The sequence below is a fragment of the Lactuca virosa genome, chromosome 8 (assembly GCF_052849685.1).
Source record: "Lactuca virosa cultivar CGN04683 chromosome 8, Lactuca_virosa_CGN04683_v6, whole genome shotgun sequence".
NCBI lineage: Eukaryota > Viridiplantae > Streptophyta > Magnoliopsida > Asterales > Asteraceae > Lactuca > Lactuca virosa.
In genome coordinates, this window is record NC_136433.1 from 230169669 (window position 1) to 230192326 (window position 22658).

The 22658-nt window shown below is 34.4% G+C and overlaps 3 protein-coding genes and 1 pseudogene across 3 annotated transcripts; all 4 read left to right on the top strand.

Annotated features, from left to right (window-relative positions):
• The first annotated feature begins 3447 nt into the window (after positions 1 to 3447).
• Positions 3448 to 4589, top strand: LOC145132649 (senescence-specific cysteine protease SAG12-like). Its single transcript, XM_079067521.1, has 2 exons — positions 3448 to 3880; positions 3997 to 4589. The coding sequence occupies exons 1-2, from the start codon at positions 3448 to 3450 to the stop codon at positions 4587 to 4589; spliced, it is 1026 nt and encodes a 341-aa protein (XP_078923647.1).
• Positions 4590 to 8866: 4277 nt separating this feature from the next.
• LOC145132086 (senescence-specific cysteine protease SAG39-like) lies at positions 8867 to 10010 on the top strand (annotated as a pseudogene).
• Positions 10011 to 13688: 3678 nt separating this feature from the next.
• On the top strand, positions 13689 to 14830 carry LOC145132412 (senescence-specific cysteine protease SAG39-like). The gene is made up of 2 exons (XM_079067186.1): positions 13689 to 14121; positions 14238 to 14830. Exons 1-2 carry the CDS (start codon positions 13689 to 13691, stop codon positions 14828 to 14830), a joined length of 1026 nt encoding a protein of 341 aa, XP_078923312.1.
• A 3610-nt stretch (positions 14831 to 18440) lies between these two features.
• Positions 18441 to 19582, top strand: LOC145132152 (senescence-specific cysteine protease SAG39-like). Its single transcript, XM_079066846.1, has 2 exons — positions 18441 to 18873; positions 18990 to 19582. Exons 1-2 carry the CDS (start codon positions 18441 to 18443, stop codon positions 19580 to 19582), a joined length of 1026 nt encoding a protein of 341 aa, XP_078922972.1.
• Positions 19583 to 22658: the final 3076 nt, after the last annotated feature.

Sequence of the window (22658 nt, forward strand, 5' to 3'; positions counted from 1 at the left end):
TATTATGTATCGGAAAAATTGTGAGCTTGAATGTCTTTTCGTATATGCATATGTTTCTCCGAGTATAGGAAATGTTGAACAAAACACTCACCCATGAAAAACATGTTGAAACGTGTGAATTCTTTTTTGATCAAACGAAGGGTCCAATGAAAAATAAATACTTTTGACAAAATAACAAAGTTTACCATAAGTTGGTAGCAGATTCAAGTGCAAAATTCCAAATAATCCAATGTCTCTAAATGATGATAATACAAATAACACCCACAATGAAGGACATCATAAATCAGGGAATGCGAATCTGCGGGCCGGATAGATGTGAGACCGGAGTGAAATCCAAGTCGTGCCAATCAAAACACCAACTTTCCTTGAGAATTCCTTGAAATATTTTTGTGGGTGCTAAGTTGCATATGGAAGTAGTGATGAAGTCGTTTTGAGAGCTATGCAATTTATTGGCTAGATGGAAGTAGCTATGAAACCACACATGTTATTTTTAAGAAAACTATTAACATTTACGAATTTATAATAAAAAGAAAAGGAATTTCGTGTATTTATGTTATGTGTATTTATCATGCTGTGTTTTGGCCCATATATGACCGTTTTATCTATAGTTCCTTTTGTACATTGTAATTGTTAATATATTATTATTAAAGAAAGAAATCATGTTGTTCTTGAGAACAAATTTTTATTGTATTGATTAGTAGATAAAGATTGTAACAATTGATCGAAAGCCAAAGAACAACTACACAACATCAACCGTTAAATTGGAAGTCCAAAACAGAAAAGCCACAACAAACGACACTATTAATGGGATTTAAATAATTGTGGTTGGAATCATTGAGATAATTGCATCTAAACTGTCTTTATAATCAAACCTTCCATAATTTCATAAATAAACTAAAAACTTCTTAATAGTCGGGACATTTTTTATCAATAACTAACGATTCCTAAATGCCATATAATACTTCATTTTTATTTATATTTTCTATGTTTATCACAAAAGAAAGAAATGAATATGAAAATAAGAAAAGCTACATAGAAGAGAACGAAATACAAAACAACCGCACAATAGAAAATGCAAAACATTTCTGGAACTCTGGCATTAGATTCAACAAAATAATTTCATGCATACTGGGGTTTTGGATCGCCTCTAATCGTATCAAAGTCAATTCCTCTCTCCTAATTTTGATCTCTTTCCCCTTACATCCTTCTTGGCATCAACAATCGTAAATCTTTATTTTTAACCTTTTCCGGCAACCATGATCGACACCTCCTCAACATTTTTCTCAACCTTGTTAGTCTGAACTATGATTCCTGAGAAGAACTATTTTACACACATAATATTGGGTTCTGTGTTATTTGTATCATATTGACGAAACTTCTCGTAAACTTCTACAACACATTACGATTGTGAGAGCAGAAAAATCGACTTGATCGTGAAACTTTCGATCTACGGTATAATCTAACAACTATATTTTATAGATGATCCTAAACCGAATACGACTGCCATGTAGATTTTCGAGAAATGTAAGACCTTCTTTCTTGAAATGTTAAGGGAATTCAAATAGTTGTATACTACCTCTATTCGAGACCGGACTAACAATGACTATTACACCTAAAGCATGTCGGTTACATTTCTCTTAGAATAAATTGATTCGATGGTCGTGTAGTAGATTTTCCTCATGTATGCCGTTAAAGATTTGTGTTGCCATAAAAATGACTACATTGCCAGTACCATTCAACATCCTTCTTTTCTTCTCACTTTCTTTGAAACCTACTCAATGTTGTTATTACGACAACATCGGATGAATAAATTTAGAAATTAACGTGATTTCCATCCGGATCACTCATAATCAATCATGGTTTTAACATTAAAGTCTAGCAGATGAAGGAGAAGTTCAAAGCTGAGGAGTCTAGTACCAAAACGGTGATCGACATAACACTTTAATTATTGGTCACCCTTAGCCCGCTTCGTTTATCGGAAAACCTAGGTTTATTGTATATATAAAGAATAACTATCATGTTTGTTTGTTTCATGAGGCGACTCCTAATGAAATGGTATAGAGACTTTGGTTTTAACATACCTCTCACCAGATGGGAGTTGAAAAAAGAATATGGTAATAAAGCTTATAAAAGGTGAAGGACACATATTTCCACTAAGAGAACTTTAGTTCTTCACCCACATACAAACAAGGGGGTTGAATAAGTCCACATTCTGAGAAAATTTTCCGATGAAAAAGATTTTAAATTAGCAAACAATAATAATAGATAATAATAACATAAAATCAAAAGTAACATTTAACATTGTAAATAATTGACGAAAAATTATTATGATTAAAATTACAAAAATGGCTAAATGAACAGTTTTTAAATGTATTTTTTCGTTTGATTTTCCATGATTTCCCTTTAGCACATTTGTACCTTTTCAAACATATTTTCACGATTTCCCTTTATTAACATAGTAAACTTGCTTTTTTCATCACCATTTTAATTTGGCGGGCGTGTGGACAAGTTTCCTACACTAATATTGTGGCAAATGAGCTTGGAAGGGGTGAGTTCGCACAAGATCATTGTTGGTGCACACTATTCGTTTTAATTCTCTTTTGTGGGGAGGTTTTGTCAAATGAGTAATATTGGAGTATCACGTCGTGACAGCCGACTTCAGTGGAAAATTCAGACATCGGACATCATTCATTGATTCTGAAAAGTGGCCGTTAAGAAGCATTCATGCATTCGGGCGAAATTAAAATTCTGAAATATTATATTTCTTGATCGTTTTGGGGATACTGCAAGTCTTGTTGAAGGGATCAATATATATTTATATATAACAAGCTCCTTGCAATTGCAATTTATGTAGTGATGAGATTGATATTGCGTACAACCAACCAAACTCCTTTATTGCCTAGTATTCTTCAAATGCATTGAAAGTGTGGGTAAAGTTAAAATAAACCAAGATGGAAACGAATAGAATAAAGGCATGCATATCTGCATTTTGAACATCTAAAAGCCATACAATAAAAAAAAGTTAGAAATAAAAAATATGTTGTAAGTATCAGACCCTTGGAGAATTTCCTTCATATAGGACACAACTACATTCCAAAATAATGGCCAAGCTATGTTCTGTAAGCTTTTACATAACCTACCTACGCCTATGTTAAGAAAACAAATCAGTACACAACAATTTTAGTCATTAGGAGTATAGTCCAAAAGAAAAATCCAAGTAAATTAGTGGCATCAATCATAAATCTAAACAACGTAACATGTGTGTTTTCCTTGTATTGATTAATACTTATATCAACTGAACATCTTATCTTCCACGAACGGTGATAAAAATATTTCGTTTCCCAAACAATGACGAAACCGTGTGTTTCTATATAAAGCCGACCTGTGGGCACACAAATTATTCCAAATCATCATTCACAACCATTTTTTCTTATATCTACCAGAACTATGACATCAACAAACCGGACAGCCCTGACTTTTTTGGTATTAATCTTCTTCTCTGCTACTTTGCTTTCGCACACTACATCTCGGCTGCTCCCTGAAACTTCAAGCTATGAGAGCCACGAACAATGGATGGCTCGTTATGGACGCGTGTACAAGGATGCTGATGAGAAAGAACAACGTTCAAAGATTTTTCAAGAGAATGTTCAGTACATAGAGTCATCCAACAGTCTCATGAAAAAAGCTTACAAACTAGCAGTCAATGAGTTTGCAGACCTTACAAACCAAGAGTTCACGAGCACAAGGAACCGATTCAAGGCACACGAATGTTCCCCATCGACCTCTGCTTTCAGGTATGAAAATGTGACAGCAGTTCCATCATCAATGGACTGGAGAAAGAAAGGCGCAGTAACACCTGTTAAAGACCAAGGCCAATGTGGTAAGCAAAAACTACTATGGGAATTTCAAACTTGAGACGTAGTCCAAGTACTAATTAAGTTATGTTTGTTAACAAGACCATATTTAAACTCGATATCGCATCATATATGTTTGTAGGGTGTTGCTGGGCATTTTCAGCTGTGGCAGCTATGGAAGGAATAACCCAACTGAAAACAGGTAAATTGGTCTCTTTATCCGAACAAGAGCTCGTGGACTGCGACACCGGTGGTCAGGATCAGGGATGTGAGGGGGGTCTTATGGACGATGCCTTTGATTTCATCCTAAACAATAAAGGCCTTACTACAGAGAGCAACTACCCGTACAAAGGAGTCGATGGCACCTGCAACACCAACGAGGAATCTAACCATGCTGCAGCGATTACGGGTCATGAAGATGTTCCTGCTAATAGCGAAAGTGCACTTTTGAAAGCTGTAGCTAGTCAGCCTATTTCTGTGGCCATTGATGCTAGTGGGTCCGACTTCCAATTCTACTCTAGCGGGGTGTTTACAGGAGAATGTGGTAGTGAACTAGACCATGGTGTTACTGCGGTTGGTTATGGAGCGAGTGCTGACGGAACTAAATATTGGCTGGTGAAGAACTCTTGGGGAACAAGTTGGGGTCAAGAGGGGTACATAATGATGCAAAGAGATGTTGATGCGCAAGAAGGCCTTTGTGGCATTGCCATGATGGCTTCCTACCCCACTGCATAATTGTGGAACATTGTTGTGAAATACGAAGGATCCGAATAGACTTAAATAATATTAGCTCAATGCGGAATGGGATCAAAAATTATCAAAGTGTAATAATCACAACGAAATACGAATAAAATAAATAGAATAGAGACACAGGAATTTACGTGGAAACCCAAATCGGGAAAAAAACCACGGGCGGAGGAAGCCGAGAAACAATTCACTATAATTTGCAGTGTTTACAGGGATTATGAATGAGATTACAAATAGAGTGAGAGGGCTAAAATATATGGTGGTGTATCAGTATATATATATATATATGTAATGTTTTACTATATATATATATATATATATTTGATTGTTTTGGTTTATTCGTAATGAAATGGCTTAGGCTATTTATAGCCAAAGAAAAGAACATATGAAAGGATAAAAAATGCCGTCGTCCAAAAATGTCGCGCCTTCAAATTTGAATACTATTCATGACCAAACACTCCGCCTACAAACTTTTGAATAACAAATCTCCAAATTCACATGTGCCGTCCAATTCTGCAAACATTTCACATATATATTACTATTCATAGTCAAACTATGAATAGTAAATGATAAGTTACGGAAATAACCCCTGAACTATTTGCCACTTGCTAATTTTGGAGGCAACATTTTCCACAAACATCAAGAGTAATTATTGTAAATTAAGTGTATTTACGGTTATTTTATTACAAAGAAATATGTAAATTACAAAATGTATCCAAAAAATTAAATATTAGTAAGGATGCAATTATATATATATATATATATATATATATATATATATATATATATATATATATATATATATATATATATATATATATTATGTATTGGAAAAATTGTGAGCTTGAATGTCTTTTCGTATAGGCATATGTTTCTCTGAGTATAGGAAATGTTGAACAAAACACTCACCCATGAAAAACATGTTGAAACGTGTGAATTCTTTTTTGATCAAACGAAGGGTCCAATGAACAATAAATACTTTTGACAAAATAACAAAGTTTATCATAAGTTGGTAGCAGATTCAAGTGCAAAATTCCAAATAATCCAATGTATCTAAATGATGATAATACGAATAACACCCACAATGAAGGACATCATAAATCAGGGAATGCGAATCTGCGGGCCGGATAGATGTGAGACCGGAGTCAAATCCAAGTCGTGCCAATCAAAACACCAACTTTCCTTGAGAATTCCTTGAAATATTTTTGTGGGTGCTAAGTTGCATATGGAAGTAGTGATGAAGTCGTTTTGAGAGCTATGCAATTTATTGGCTAGATGGAAGTAGCTATGAAACCACACATGTTATTTTTAAGAAAACTATTAACATTTACGAATTTATAATAAAAAGAAAAGGAATTTCGTGTATTTATGTTATGTGTATTTATCATGCTGTGTTTTGGCCCATATATGACCGTTTTATATATAGTTCCTTTTGTACATTGTAATTGTTAATATATTATTATTAAAGAAAGAAATCATGTTGTTCTTGAGAACAAATTTTTATTGTATTGATTAGTAGATAAAGATTGTAACAATTGATCGAAAGCCAAAGAACAACTACACAACATCAACCGTTAAATTGGAAGTCCAAAACAGAAAAGCCACAACAAACGACACTATTAATGGGATTTAAATAATTGTGGTTGGAATCATTGAGATAATTGCATCTAAACTGTCTTTATAATCAAACCTTCCATAATTTCATAAATAAACTAAAAACTTCTTAATAGTCGGGACATTTTTTATCAATAACTAACGATTCCTAAATGCCATATAATACTTCATTTTTATTTATATTTTCTATGTTTATCACAAAAGAAAGAAATGAATATGAAAATAAGAAAAGCTACATAGAAGAGAACGAAATACAAAACAACCGCACAATAGAAAATGCAAAACATTTCTGGAACTCTGGCATTAGATTCAACAAAATAATTTCATGCATACTGGGGTTTTGGATCGCCTCTAATCGTATCAAAGTCAATTCGTCTCTCCTAATTTTGATCTCTTTCCCCTTACATCCTTCTTGGCATCAACAATCGTAAATCTTTATTTTTAACCTTTTCCGGCAACCATGATCGACACCTCCTCAACATTTTTCTCAACCTTGTTAGTCTGAACTATGATTCCTGAGAAGAACTATTTTACACACATAATATTGGGTTCTGTGTTATTTGTATCATATTGACGAAACTTCTCGTAAACTTCTACAACACATTACGATTGTGAGAGCAGAAAAATCGACTTGATCGTGAGACTTTCGATCTACGGTATAATCTAACAACTATATTTTATAGATGATCCTAAACCGAATACGACTGCCATGTAGATTTTCGAGAAATCTAAGACCTTCTTTCTTGAAATGTTAAGGGAATTCAAATAGTTGTATACTACCTCTATTCGAGACCGGACTAACAATGACTATTACACCTAAAGCATGTCGGTTACATTTCTCTTAGAATAAATTGATTCGATGGTCGTGTAGTAGATTTTCCTCATGTATGCCGTTAAAGATTTGTGTTGCCATAAAAATGACTACATTGCCAGTACCATTCAACATCCTTCTTTTCTTCTCACTTTCTTTGAAACCTACTCAATGTTGTTATTACGACAACATCGGATGAATAAATTTAGAAATTAACGTGATTTCCATCCGGATCACTCATAATCAATCATGGTTTTAACATTAAAGTCTAGCAGACGAAGGAGAAGTTCAAAGCTGAGGAGTCTAGTACCAAAACGGTGATCGACATAACACTTTAATTATTGGTCACCCTTAGCCCCCTTCGTTTATCGGAAAACCTAGGTTTATTGTATATATAAAGAATAACTATCATGTTTGTTTGTTTCATGAGGCGACTCCTAATGAAATGGTATAGAGACTTTGGTTTTAACATACCTCTCACCAAATGGGAGTTGAAAAAAGAATATGGTAATAAAGCTTATAAAAGGTGAAGGACACATATTTCCACTAAGAGAACTTTAGTTCTTCACCCACATACAAACAAGGGGGTTGAATAAGTCCACATTCTGAGAAAATTTTCCGATGAAAAAGATTTTAAATTAGCAAACAATAATAATAGATAATAATAACATAAAATCAAAAGTAACATTTAACATTGTAAATAATTGACGAAAATTTATTATGATTAAAATTACAAAAATGGCTAAATGAAGAGTTTTTAAATGTATTTTTTCGTTTGATTTTCCATGATTTCCCTTTAGCACATTTGTACCTTTTCAAACATATTTTCACGATTTCCCTTTATTAACATAGTAAACTTGCTTTTTTCATCACCATTTTAATTTGGCGGGCGTGTGGACAAGTTTCCTACACTAATATTGTGGCAAATGAGCTTGGAAGGGGTGAGTTCGCACAAGATCATTGTTGGTGCACACTATTCGTTTTAATTCTCTTTTGTGGGGAGGTTTTGTCAAATGAGTAATATTGGAGTATCACGTCGTGACAGCCGACTTCAGTGGAAAATTCAGACATCGGACATCATTCATTGATTCTGAAAAGTGGCCGTTAAGAAGCATTCATGCATTCGGGCGAAATTAAAATTCTGAAATATTATATTTCTTGATCGTTTTGGGGATACTGCAAGTCTTGTTGAAGGGATCAATATATATTTATATATAACAAGCTCCTTGCAATTGCAATTTATGTAGTGATGAGATTGATATTGCGTACAACCAACCAAACTCCTTTATTGCCTAGTATTCTTCAAATGCATTGAAAGTGTGGGTAAAGTTAAAATAAACCAAGATGGAAACGAATAGAATAAAGGCATGCATATCTGCATTTTGAACATCTAAAAGCCATACAATAAAAAAAAGTTAGAAATAAAAAATATGTTGTAAGTATCAGACCCTTGGAGAATTTCCTTCATATAGAACACAACTACATTCCAAAATAATGGCCAAGCTATGTTCTGTAAGCTTTTACATAACCTACCTACGCCTATGTTAAGAAAACAAATCAGTACACAACAATTTTAGTCATTAGGAGTATAGTCCAAAAGAAAAATCCAAGTAAATTAGTGGCATCAATCATAAATCTAAACAACGTAACATGTGAGTTTTCCTTGTATTGATTAATACTTATATCAACTGAACATCTTACCTTCCACGAACGGTGATAAAAATATTTTGTTTCCCAAACAATGACGAAACCGTGTGTTTCTATATAAAGCCGACCTGTGGGCACACAAATTATTCCAAATCATCATTCACAACCATTTTTTCTTATATCTACCAGAACTATGACATCAACAAACCGGACAGCCCTGACTTTTTTGGTATTAATCTTCTTCTCTGCTACTTTGCTTTCGCACACTACATCTCGGCTGCTCCCTGAAACTTCAAGCTATGAGAGCCACGAACAATGGATGGCTCGTTATGGACGCGTGTACAAGGATGCTGATGAGAAAGAACAACGTTCAAAGATTTTTCAAGAGAATGTTCAGTACATAGAGTCATCCAACAGTCTCATGAACAAAGCTTACAAACTAGCAGTCAATGAGTTTGCAGACCTTACAAACCAAGAGTTCACGAGCACAAGGAACCGATTCAAGGCACACGAATGTTCCCCATCGACCTCTGCTTTCAGGTATGAAAATGTGACAGCAGTTCCATCATCAATGGACTGGAGAAAGAAAGGCGCAGTAACACCTGTTAAAGACCAAGGCCAATGTGGTAAGCAAAAACTACTATGGGAATTTCAAACTTGAGACGTAGTCCAAGTACTAATTAAGTTATGTTTGTTAACAAGACCATATTTAAACTCGATATCGCATCATATATGTTTGTAGGGTGTTGCTGGGCGTTTTCAGCTGTGGCAGCTATGGAAGGAATAACCCAACTGAAAACAGGTAAATTGGTCTCTCTATCCGAACAAGAGCTCGTGGACTGCGACACCGGTGGTCAGGATCAGGGATGTGAGGGGGGTCTTATGGACGATGCCTTTGATTTCATCCTAAACAATAAAGGCCTTACTACAGAGAGCAACTACCCGTACAAAGGAGTCGATGGCACCTGCAACAGCAACGAGGAATCTAACCATGCTGCAGCGATTACGGGTCATGAAGATGTTCCTGCTAATAGCGAAAGTGCACTTTTGAAAGCTGTAGCTAGTCAGCCTATTTCTGTGGCCATTGATGCTAGTGGGTCCGACTTCCAATTCTACTCTAGCGGGGGGTGTTTACAGGAGAATGTGGTACTGAACTAGACCATGGTGTTACTGCGGTTGGTTATGGAGCGAGTGCTGACGGAACTAAATATTGGCTGGTGAAGAACTCTTGGGGAACAAGTTGGGGTCAAGAGGGGTACATAATGATGCAAAGAGATGTTGATGCGCAAGAAGGCCTTTGTGGCATTGCCATGATGGCTTCCTACCCCACTGCATAATTGTGGAACATCAAGAGTAATTATTGTAAATTAAGTGTATTTACGGTTATTTTATTACAATGAAATATGTAAATTACAAAATGTATCCAAAAAATTAAATATTAGTAAGGATGCAATTATATATATATATATATATATATATATATATATATATATATATATATATATATATATATATATATATATATATATATATATATATATATATATATATATATATATATATATATATTATGTATTGGAAAAATTGTGAGCTTGAATGTCTTTTCGTATATGCATATGTTTCTCCGAGTATAGGAAATGTTGAACAAAACACTCAACCATGAAAAACATGTTGAAACGTGTGAATTCTTTTTTGATCAAACGAAGGGTCCAATGAACAATAAATACTTTTGACAAAATAACAAAGTTTACCATAAGTTGGTAGCAGATTCAAGTGCAAAATTCCAAATAATCCAATGTCTCTAAATGATTTGATAATACGAATAACACCCACAATGAAGGACATCATAAATCCGGGAATGCGAATCTGCGGGCCGGATAGATGTGAGACCGGAGTCAAATCCAAGTCGTGCCAATCAAAACACCAACTTTCCTTGAGAATTCCTTGAAATATTTTTGTGGGTGCTAAGTTGCATATGGAAGTAGTGATGAAGTCGTTTTGAGAGCTATGCAATTTATTGGCTAGATGGAAGTAGCTATGAAACCACACATGTTATTTTTAAGAAAACTATTAACATTTACGAATTTATAATAAAAAGAAAAGGACTTTCGTGTATTTATGTTATGTGTATTTATCATGCTGTGTTTTGGCCCATATATGACCGTTTAATATATAGTTCCTTTTGTACATTGTAATTGTTAATATATTATTATTAAAGAAAGAAATCATGTTGTTCTTGAGAACAAATTTTTATTGTATTGATTAGTAGATAAAGATTGTAACAATTGATCGAAAGCCAAAGAACAACTACACAACATCAACCGTTAAATTGGAAGTCCAAAACAGAAAAGCCACAACAAACGACACTATTAATGGGATTTAAATAATTGTGGTTGGAATCATTGAGATAATTGCATCTAAACTGTCTTTATAATCAAACCTTCCATAATTTCATAAATAAACTAAAAACTTCTTAATAGTCGGGACATTTTTTATCAATAACTAACGATTCCTAAATGCCATATAATACTTCATTTTTATTTATATTTTCTATGTTTATCACAAAAGAAAGAAATGAATATGAAAATAAGAAAAGCTACATAGAAGAGAACGAAATACAAAACAACCGCACAATAGAAAATGCAAAACATTTCTGGAACTCTGGCATTAGATTCAACAAAATAATTTCATGCATACTGGGGTTTTGGATCGCCTCTAATCGTATCAAAGTCAATTCGTCTCTCCTAATTTTGATCTCTTTCCCCTTACATCCTTCTTGGCATCAACAATCGTAAATCTTTATTTTTAACCTTTTCCGGCAACCATGATCGACACCTCCTCAACATTTTTCTCAACCTTGTTAGTCTGAACTATGATTCCTGAGAAGAACTATTTTACACACATAATATTGGGTTCTGTGTTATTTGTATCATATTGACGAAATTTCTCGTAAACTTCTACAACACATTACGATTGTGAGAGCAGAAAAATCGAGTTGATCGTGAGACTTTCGATCTACGGTATAATCTAACAACTATATTTTATAGATGATCCTAAACCGAATACGACTGCCATGTAGATTTTCGAGAAATCTAAGACCTTCTTTCTTGAAATGTTAAGGGAATTCAAATAGTTGTATACTACCTCTATTCGAGACCGGACTAACAATGACTATTACACCTAAAGCATGTCGGTTACATTTCTCTTAGAATAAATTGATTCGATGGTCGTGTAGTAGATTTTCCTCATGTATGCCGTTAAAGATTTGTGTTGCCATAAAAATGACTACATTGCCAGTACCATTCAACATCCTTCTTTTCTTCTCACTTTCTTTGAAACCTACTCAATGTTGTTATTACGACAACATCGGATGAATAAGTTTAGAAATTAACATGATTTCCATCCGGATCACTCATAATCAATCATGGTTTTAACAATAAAGTCTGGCAGACGAAGGAGAAGTTCAAAGCTAAGGAGTCTAGTACCAAAACGGTGATCGACATAACACTTTAATTATTGGTCACCCTTAGCCCCCTTCGTTTATCGGAAAACCTAGGTTTATTGTATATATAAAGAATAACTATCATGTTTGTTTGTTTCATGAGGCGACTCCTAATGAAATGGTATAGAGACTTTGGTTTTAACATACCTCTCACCAGATGGGAGTTGAAAAAAGAATATGGTAATAAAGCTTATAAAAGGTGAAGGACACATATTTCCACTAAGAGAACTTTAGTTCTTCACCCACATACAAACAAGGGGGTTGAATAAGTCCACATTCTGAGAAAATTTTCCGATGAAAAAGATTTTAAATTAGCAAACACTAATAATAGATAATAATAACATAAAATCAAAAGTAACATTTAACATTGTAAATAATTGACGAAAAATTATTATGATTAAAATTACAAAAATGGCTAAATGAACAGTTTTTAAATGTATTTTTTCGTTTGATTTTCCATGATTTCCCTTTAGCACATTTGTACCTTTTCAAACATATTTTCACGATTTCCCTTTATTAACATAGTAAACTTGCTTTTTTCATCACCATTTTAATTTGGCGGGCGTGTGGACAAGTTTCCTACACTAATATTGTGGCAAATGAGCTTGGAAGGGGTGAGTTCGCACAAGATCATTGTTGGTGCACACTATTCGTTTTAATTCTCTTTTGTGGGGAGGTTTTGTCAAATGAGTAATATTGGAGTATCACGTCGTGACAGCCGACTTCAGTGGAAAATTCAGACATCGGACATCATTCATTGATTCTGAAAAGTGGCCGTTAAGAAGCATTCATGCATTCGGGCGAAATTAAAATTCTGAAATATTATATTTCTTGATCGTTTTGGGGATACTGCAAGTCTTGTTGAAGGGATCAATATATATTTATATATAACAAGCTCCTTGCAATTGCAATTTATGTAGTGATGAGATTGATATTGCGTACAACCAACCAAACTCCTTTATTGCCTAGTATTCTTCAAATGCATTGAAAGTGTGGGTAAAGTTAAAATAAACCAAGATGGAAACGAATAGAATAAAGGCATGCATATCTGCATTTTGAACATCTAAAAGCCATACAATAAAAAAAAGTTAGAAATAAAAAATATGTTGTAAGTATCAGACCCTTGGAGAATTTCCTTCATATAGAACACAACTACATTCCAAAATAATGGCCAAGCTATGTTCTGTAAGCTTTTACATAACCTACCTACGCCTATGTTAAGAAAACAAATCAGTACACAACAATTTTAGTCATTAGGAGTATAGTCCAAAAGAAAAATCCAAGTAAATTAGTGGCATCAATCATAAATCTAAACAACGTAACATGTGAGTTTTCCTTGTATTGATTAATACTTATATCAACTGAACATCTTACCTTCCACGAACGGTGATAAAAATATTTTGTTTCCCAAACAATGACGAAACCGTGTGTTTCTATATAAAGCCGACCTGTGGGCACACAAATTATTCCAAATCATCATTCACAACCATTTTTTCTTATATCTACCAGAACTATGACATCAACAAACCGGACAGCCCTGACTTTTTTGGTATTAATCTTCTTCTCTGCTACTTTGCTTTCGCACACTACATCTCGGCTGCTCCCTGAAACTTCAAGCTATGAGAGCCACGAACAATGGATGGCTCGTTATGGACGCGTGTACAAGGATGCTGATGAGAAAGAACAACGTTCAAAGATTTTTCAAGAGAATGTTCAGTACATAGAGTCATCCAACAGTCTCATGAACAAAGCTTACAAACTAGCAGTCAATGAGTTTGCAGACCTTACAAACCAAGAGTTCACGAGCACAAGGAACCGATTCAAGGCACACGAATGTTCCCCATCGACCTCTGCTTTCAGGTATGAAAATGTGACAGCAGTTCCATCATCAATGGACTGGAGAAAGAAAGGCGCAGTAACACCTGTTAAAGACCAAGGCCAATGTGGTAAGCAAAAACTACTATGGGAATTTCAAACTTGAGACGTAGTCCAAGTACTAATTAAGTTATGTTTGTTAACAAGACCATATTTAAACTCGATATCGCATCATATATGTTTGTAGGGTGTTGCTGGGCGTTTTCAGCTGTGGCAGCTATGGAAGGAATAACCCAACTGAAAACAGGTAAATTGGTCTCTCTATCCGAACAAGAGCTCGTGGACTGCGACACCGGTGGTCAGGATCAGGGATGTGAGGGGGGTCTTATGGACGATGCCTTTGATTTCATCCTAAACAATAAAGGCCTTACTACAGAGAGCAACTACCCGTACAAAGGAGTCGATGGCACCTGCAACAGCAACGAGGAATCTAACCATGCTGCAGCGATTACGGGTCATGAAGATGTTCCTGCTAATAGCGAAAGTGCACTTTTGAAAGCTGTAGCTAGTCAGCCTATTTCTGTGGCCATTGATGCTAGTGGGTCCGACTTCCAATTCTACTCTAGCGGGGTGTTTACAGGAGAATGTGGTAGTGAACTAGACCATGGTGTTACTGCGGTTGGTTATGGAGCGAGTGCTGACGGAACTAAATATTGGCTGGTGAAGAACTCTTGGGGAACAAGTTGGGGTCAAGAGGGGTACATAATGATGCAAAGAGATGTTGATGCGCAAGAAGGCCTTTGTGGCATTGCCATGATGGCTTCCTACCCCACTGCATAATTGTGGAACATCAAGAGTAATTATTGTAAATTAAGTGTATTTACGGTTATTTTATTACAATGAAATATGTAAATTACAAAATGTATCCAAAAAATTAAATATTAGTAAGGATGCAATTATATATATATATATATATATATATATATATATATATATATATATATTATGTATTGGAAAAATTGTGAGCTTGAATGTCTTTTCGTATATGCATATGTTTCTCCGAGTATAGGAAATGTTGAACAAAACACTCAACCATGAAAAACATGTTGAAACGTGTGAATTCTTTTTTGATCAAACGAAGGGTCCAATGAACAATAAATACTTTTGACAAAATAACAAAGTTTACCATAAGTTGGTAGCAGATTCAAGTGCAAAATTCCAAATAATCCAATGTCTCTAAATGATTTGATAATACGAATAACACCCACAATGAAGGACATCATAAATCCGGGAATGCGAATCTGCGGGCCGGATAGATGTGAGACCGGAGTCAAATCCAAGTCGTGCCAATCAAAACACCAACTTTCCTTGAGAATTCCTTGAAATATTTTTGTGGGTGCTAAGTTGCATATGGAAGTAGTGATGAAGTCGTTTTGAGAGCTATGCAATTTATTGGCTAGATGGAAGTAGCTATGAAACCACACATGTTATTTTTAAGAAAACTATTAACATTTACGAATTTATAATAAAAAGAAAAGGACTTTCGTGTATTTATGTTATGTGTATTTATCATGCTGTGTTTTGGCCCATATATGACCGTTTTATATATAGTTCCTTTTGTACATTGTAATTGTTAATATATTATTATTAAAGAAAGAAATCATGTTGTTCTTGAGAACAAATTTTTATTGTATTGATTAGTAGATAAAGATTGTAACAATTGATCGAAAGCCAAAGAACAACTACACAACATCAACCGTTAAATTGGAAGTCCAAAACAGAAAAGCCACAACAAACGACACTATTAATGGGATTTAAATAATTGTGGTTGGAATCATTGAGATAATTGCATCTAAACTGTCTTTATAATCAAACCTTCCATAATTTCATAAATAAACTAAAAACTTCTTAATAGTCGGGACATTTTTTATCAATAACTAACGATTCCTAAATGCCATATAATACTTCATTTTTATTTATATTTTCTATGTTTATCACAAAAGAAAGAAATGAATATGAAAATAAGAAAAGCTACATAGAAGAGAACGAAATACAAAACAACCGCACAATAGAAAATGCAAAACATTTCTGGAACTCTGGCATTAGATTCAACAAAATAATTTCATGCATACTGGGGTTTTGGATCGCCTCTAATCGTATCAAAGTCAATTCGTCTCTCCTAATTTTGATCTCTTTCCCCTTACATCCTTCTTGGCATCAACAATCGTAAATCTTTATTTTTAACCTTTTCCGGCAACCATGATCGACACCTCCTCAACATTTTTCTCAACCTTGTTAGTCTGAACTATGATTCCTGAGAAGAACTATTTTACACACATAATATTGGGTTCTGTGTTATTTGTATCATATTGACGAAATTTCTCGTAAACTTCTACAACACATTACGATTGTGAGAGCAGAAAAATCGAGTTGATCGTGAGACTTTCGATCTACGGTATAATCTAACAACTATATTTTATAGATGATCCTAAACCGAATACGACTGCCATGTAGATTTTCGAGAAATCTAAGACCTTCTTTCTTGAAATGTTAAGGGAATTCAAATAGTTGTATACTACCTCTATTCGAGACCGGACTAACAATGACTATTACACCTAAAGCATGTCGGTTACATTTCTCTTAGAATAAATTGATTCGATGGTCGTGTAGTAGATTTTCCTCATGTATGCCGTTAAAGATTTGTGTTGCCATAAAAATGACTACATTGCCAGTACCATTCAACATCCTTCTTTTCTTCTCACTTTCTTTGAAACCTACTCAATGTTGTTATTACGACAACATCGGATGAATAAGTTTAGAAATTAACATGATTTCCATCCGGATCACTCATAATCAATCATGGTTTTAACAATAAAGTCTGGCAGACGAAGGAGAAGTTCAAAGCTAAGGAGTCTAGTACCAAAACGGTGATCGACATAACACTTTAATTATTGGTCACCCTTAGCCCCCTTCGTTTATCGGAAAACCTAGGTTTATTGTATATATAAAGAATAACTATCATGTTTGTTTGTTTCATGAGGCGACTCCTAATGAAATGGTATAGAGACTTTGGTTTTAACATACCTCTCACCAGATGGGAGTTGAAAAAAGAATATGGTAATAAAGCTTATAAAAGGTGAAGGACACATATTTCCACTAAGAGAACTTTAGTTCTTCACCCACATACAAACAAGGGGGTTGAATAAGTCCACATTCTGAGAAAATTTTCCGATGAAAAAGATTTTAAATTAGCAAACACTAATAATAGATAATAATAACATAAAATCAAAAGTAACATTTAACATTGTAAATAATTGACGAAAAATTATTATGATTAAAATTACAAAAATGGCTAAATGAACAGTTTTTAAATGTATTTTTTCGTTTGATTTTCCATGATTTCCCTTTAGCACATTTGTACCTTTTCAAACATATTTTCACGATTTCCCTTTATTAACATAGTAAACTTGCTTTTTTCATCACCATTTTAATTTGGCGGGCGTGTGGACAAGTTTCCTACACTAATATTGTGGCAAATGAGCTTGGAAGGGGTGAGTTCGCACAAGATCATTGTTGGTGCACACTATTCGTTTTAATTCTCTTTTGTGGGGAGGTTTTGTCAAATGAGTAATATTGGAGTATCACGTCGTGACAGCCGACTTCAGTGGAAAATTCAGACATCGGACATCATTCATTGATTCTGAAAAGTGGCCGTTAAGAAGCATTCATGCATTCGGGCGAAATTAAAATTCTGAAATATTATATTTCTTGATCGTTTTGGGGATACTGCAAGTCTTGTTGAAGGGATCAATATATATTTATATATAACAAGCTCCTTGCAATTGCAATTTATGTAGTGATGAGATTGATATTGCGTACAACCAACCAAACTCCTTTATTGCCTAGTATTCTTCAAATGCATTGAAAGTGTGGGTAAAGTTAAAATAAACCAAGATGGAAACGAATAGAATAAAGGCATGCATATCTGCATTTTGAACATCTAAAAGCCATACAATAAAAAAAAGTTAGAAATAAAAAATATATTGTAAGTATCAGACCCTTGGAGAATTTCCTTCATATAGAACACAACTACATTCCAAAATAATGGCCAAGCTATGTTCTGTAAGCTTTTACATAACCTACCTACGCCTATGTTAAGAAAACAAATCAGTACACAACAATTTTAGTCATTAGGAGTATAGTCCAAAAGAAAAATCCAAGTAAATTAGTGGCATCAATCATAAATCTAAACAACGTAACATGTGAGTTTTCCTTGTATTGATTAATACTTATATCAACTGAACATCTTACCTTCCACGAACGGTGATAAAAATATTTCGTTTCCCAAACAATGACGAAACCGTGTGTTTCTATATAAAGCCGACCTGTGGGCACACAAATTATTCCAAATCATCATTCACAACCATTTTTTCTTATATCTACCAGAACTATGACATCAACAAACCGGACAGCCCTGACTTTTTTGGTATTAATCTTCTTCTCTGCTACTTTGCTTTCGCACACTACATCTCGGCTGCTCCCTGAAACTTCAAGCTATGAGAGCCACGAACAATGGATGGCTCGTTATGGACGCGTGTACAAGGATGCTGATGAGAAAGAACAACGTTCAAAGATTTTTCAAGAGAATGTTCAGTACATAGAGTCATCCAACAGTCTCATGAACAAAGCTTACAAACTAGCAGTCAATGAGTTTGCAGACCTTACAAACCAAGAGTTCACGAGCACAAGGAACCGATTCAAGGCACACGAATGTTCCCCATCGACCTCTGCTTTCAGGTATGAAAATGTGACAGCAGTTCCATCATCAATGGACTGGAGAAAGAAAGGCGCAGTAACACCTGTTAAAGACCAAGGCCAATGTGGTAAGCAAAAACTACGATGGGAATTTCAAACTTGAGACGTAGTCCAAGTACTAATTAAGTTATGTTTGTTAACAAGACCATATTTAAACTCGATATCGCATCATATATGTTTGTAGGGTGTTGCTGGGCGTTTTCAGCTGTGGCAGCTATGGAAGGAATAACCCAACTGAAAACAGGTAAATTGGTCTCTCTATCCGAACAAGAGCTCGTGGACTGCGACACCGGTGGTCAGGATCAGGGATGTGAGGGGGGTCTTATGGACGATGCCTTTGATTTCATCCTAAACAATAAAGGCCTTACTACAGAGAGCAACTACCCGTACAAAGGAGTCGATGGCACCTGCAACAGCAACGAGGAATCTAACCATGCTGCAGCGATTACGGGTCATGAAGATGTTCCTGCTAATAGCGAAAGTGCACTTTTGAAAGCTGTAGCTAGTCAGCCTATTTCTGTGGCCATTGATGCTAGTGGGTCCGACTTCCAATTCTACTCTAGCGGGGTGTTTACAGGAGAATGTGGTACTGAACTAGACCATGGTGTTACTGCGGTTGGTTATGGAGCGAGTGCTGACGGAACTAAATATTGGCTGGTGAAGAACTCTTGGGGAACAAGTTGGGGTCAAGAGGGGTACATAATGATGCAAAGAGATGTTGATGCGCAAGAAGGCCTTTGTGGCATTGCCATGATGGCTTCCTACCCCACTGCATAATTGTGGAACATCAAGAGTAATTATTGTAAATTAAGTGTATTTACGGTTATTTTATTACAATGAAATATGTAAATTACAAAATGTATCCAAAAAATTAAATATTAGTAAGGATGCAATTATATATATATATATATATATATATATATATATATATATATATATATATATATATATATATATATATATATATATATATATATATATATATATTATGTATTGGAAAAATTGTGAGCTTGAATGTCTTTTCGTATATGCATATGTTTCTCCGAGTATAGGAAATGTTGAACAAAACACTCAACCATGAAAAACATGTTGAAACGTGTGAATTCTTTTTTGATCAAACGAAGGGTCCAATGAACAATAAATACTTTTGACAAAATAACAAAGTTTACCATAAGTTGGTAGCAGATTCAAGTGCAAAATTCCAAATAATCCAATGTCTCTAAATGATTTGATAATACGAATAACACCCACAATGAAGGACATCATAAATCCGGGAATGCGAATCTGCGGGCCAGATAGATGTGAGACCGGAGTCAAATCCAAGTCGTGCCAATCAAAACACCAACTTTCCTTGAGAATTCCTTGAAATATTTTTGTGGGTGCTAAGTTGCATATGGAAGTAGTGATGAAGTCGTTTTGAGAGCTATGCAATTTATTGGCTAGATGGAAGTAGCTATGAAACCACACATGTTATTTTTAAGAAAACTATTAACATTTACGAATTTATAATAAAAAGAAAAGGACTTTCGTGTATTTATGTTATGTGTATTTATCATGCTGTGTTTTGGCCCATATATGACCGTTTTATATATAGTTCCTTTTGTACATTGTAATTGTTAATATATTATTATTAAAGAAAGAAATCATGTTGTTCTTGAGAACAAATTTTTATTGTATTGATTAGTAGATAAAGATTGTAACAATTGATCGAAAGCCAAAGAACAACTACACAACATCAACCGTTAAATTGGAAGTCCAAAACAGAAAAGCCACAACAAACGACACTATTAATGGGATTTAAATAATTGTGGTTGGAATCATTGAGATAATTGCATCTAAACTGTCTTTATAATCAAACCTTCCATAATTTCATAAATAAACTAAAAACTTCTTAATAGTCGGGACATTTTTTATCAATAACTAACGATTCCTAAATGCCATATAATACTTCATTTTTATTTATATTTTCTATGTTTATCACAAAAGAAAGAAATGAATATGAAAATAAGAAAAGCTACATAGAAGAGAACGAAATACAAAACAACCGTACAATAGAAAATGCAAAACATTTCTGGAACTCTGGCATTAGATTCAACAAAATAATTTCATGCATACTGGGGTTTTGGATCGCCTCTAATCGTATCAAAGTCAATTCGTCTCTCCTAATTTTGATCTCTTTCCCCTTACATCCTTCTTGGCATCAACAATCGTAAATCTTTATTTTTAACCTTTTCCGGCAACCATGATCGACACCTCCTCAACATTTTTCTCAACCTTGTTAGTCTGAACTATGATTCCTGAGAAGAACTATTTTACACACATAATATTGGGTTCTGTGTTATTTGTATCATATTGACGAAACTTCTCGTAAACTTCTACAACACATTACGATTGTGAGAGCAGAAAAATCGACTTGATCGTGAGACTTTCGATCTACGGTATAATCTAACAACTATATTTTATAGCTGATCCTAAACCGAATACGACTGCCATGTAGATTTTCGAGAAATCTAAGACCTTCTTTCTTGAAATGTTAAGGGAATTCAAATAGTTGTATACTACCTCTATTCGAGACCGGACTAACAATGACTATTACACCTAAAGCATGTCGGTTACATTTCTCTTAGAATAAATTGATTCGATGGTCGTGTAGTAGATTTTCCTCATGTATGCCGTTAAAGATTTGTGTTGCCATAAAAATGACTACATTGCCAGTACCATTCAACATCCTTCTTTTCTTCTCACTTTCTTTGAAACCTACTCAATGTTGTTATTACGACAACATCGGATGAATAAATTTAGAAATTAACGTGATTTCCATCCGGATCACTCATAATCAATCATGGTTTTAACATTAAAGTCTAGCAGACGAAGGAGAAGTTCAAAGCTGAGGAGTCTAGTACCAAAACGGTGATCGACATAACACTTTAATTATTGGTCACCCTTAGCCCCCTTCGTTTATCGGAAAACCTAGGTTTATTGTATATATAAAGAATAACTATCATGTTTGTTTGTTTCATGAGGCGACTCCTAATGAAATGGTATAGAGACTTTGGTTTTAACAAACCTCTCACCAGATGGGAGTTGAAAAAAGAATATGGTAATAAAGCTTATAAAAGGTGAAGGACACATATTTCCACTAAGAGAACTTTAGTTCTTCACCCACATACAAACAAGGGGGTTGAATAAGTCCACATTCTGAGAAAATTTTCCGATGAAAAAGATTTTAAATTAGCAAACAATAATAATAGATAATAATAACATAAAATCAAAAGTAACATTTAACATTGTAAATAATTGACGAAAATTTATTATGATTAAAATTACAAAAATGGCTAAATGAAGAGTTTTTAAATGTATTTTTTCGTTTGATTTTCCATGATTTCCCTTTAGCACATTTGTACATTTTCAAACATATTTTCACGATTTCCCTTTATTAACATAGTAAACTTGCTTTTTTCATCACCATTTTAATTTGGCGGGCGTGTGGACAAGTTTCCTACACTAATATTGTGGCAAATGAGCTTGGAAGGGGTCAGTTCGCACAAGATCATTGTTGGTGCACACTATTCGTTTTAATTCTCTTTTGTGGGGAGGTTTTGTCAAATGAGTAATATTGGAGTATCACGTCGTGACAGCCGACTTCAGTGGAAAATTCAGACATCGGACATCATTCATTGATTCTGAAAAGTGGCCGTTAAGAAGCATTCATGCATTCGGGCGAAATTAAAATTCTGAAATATTATATTTCTTGATCGTTTTGGGGATACTGCAAGTCTTGTTGAAGGGATCAATATATATTATATATAACAAGCTCCTTGCAATTGCAATTTATGTAGTGATGAGATTGATA

Excerpts from the sequence above, each read along its gene's own strand:
- LOC145132649 (XM_079067521.1), top strand. The coding sequence starts at position 3,448 with ATGACATCAACAAACCGGACAGCCCTGACTTTTTTGGTATTAATCTTC. Across the intron at positions 3,881-3,996 it reads TAAAGACCAAGGCCAATGTG|GGTGTTGCTGGGCATTTTCA; the intron begins GTAAGCAAAAAC and ends ATATGTTTGTAG.
- LOC145132412 (XM_079067186.1), top strand. The coding sequence starts at position 13,689 with ATGACATCAACAAACCGGACAGCCCTGACTTTTTTGGTATTAATCTTC. Across the intron at positions 14,122-14,237 it reads TAAAGACCAAGGCCAATGTG|GGTGTTGCTGGGCGTTTTCA; the intron begins GTAAGCAAAAAC and ends ATATGTTTGTAG.
- LOC145132152 (XM_079066846.1), top strand. The coding sequence starts at position 18,441 with ATGACATCAACAAACCGGACAGCCCTGACTTTTTTGGTATTAATCTTC. Across the intron at positions 18,874-18,989 it reads TAAAGACCAAGGCCAATGTG|GGTGTTGCTGGGCGTTTTCA; the intron begins GTAAGCAAAAAC and ends ATATGTTTGTAG.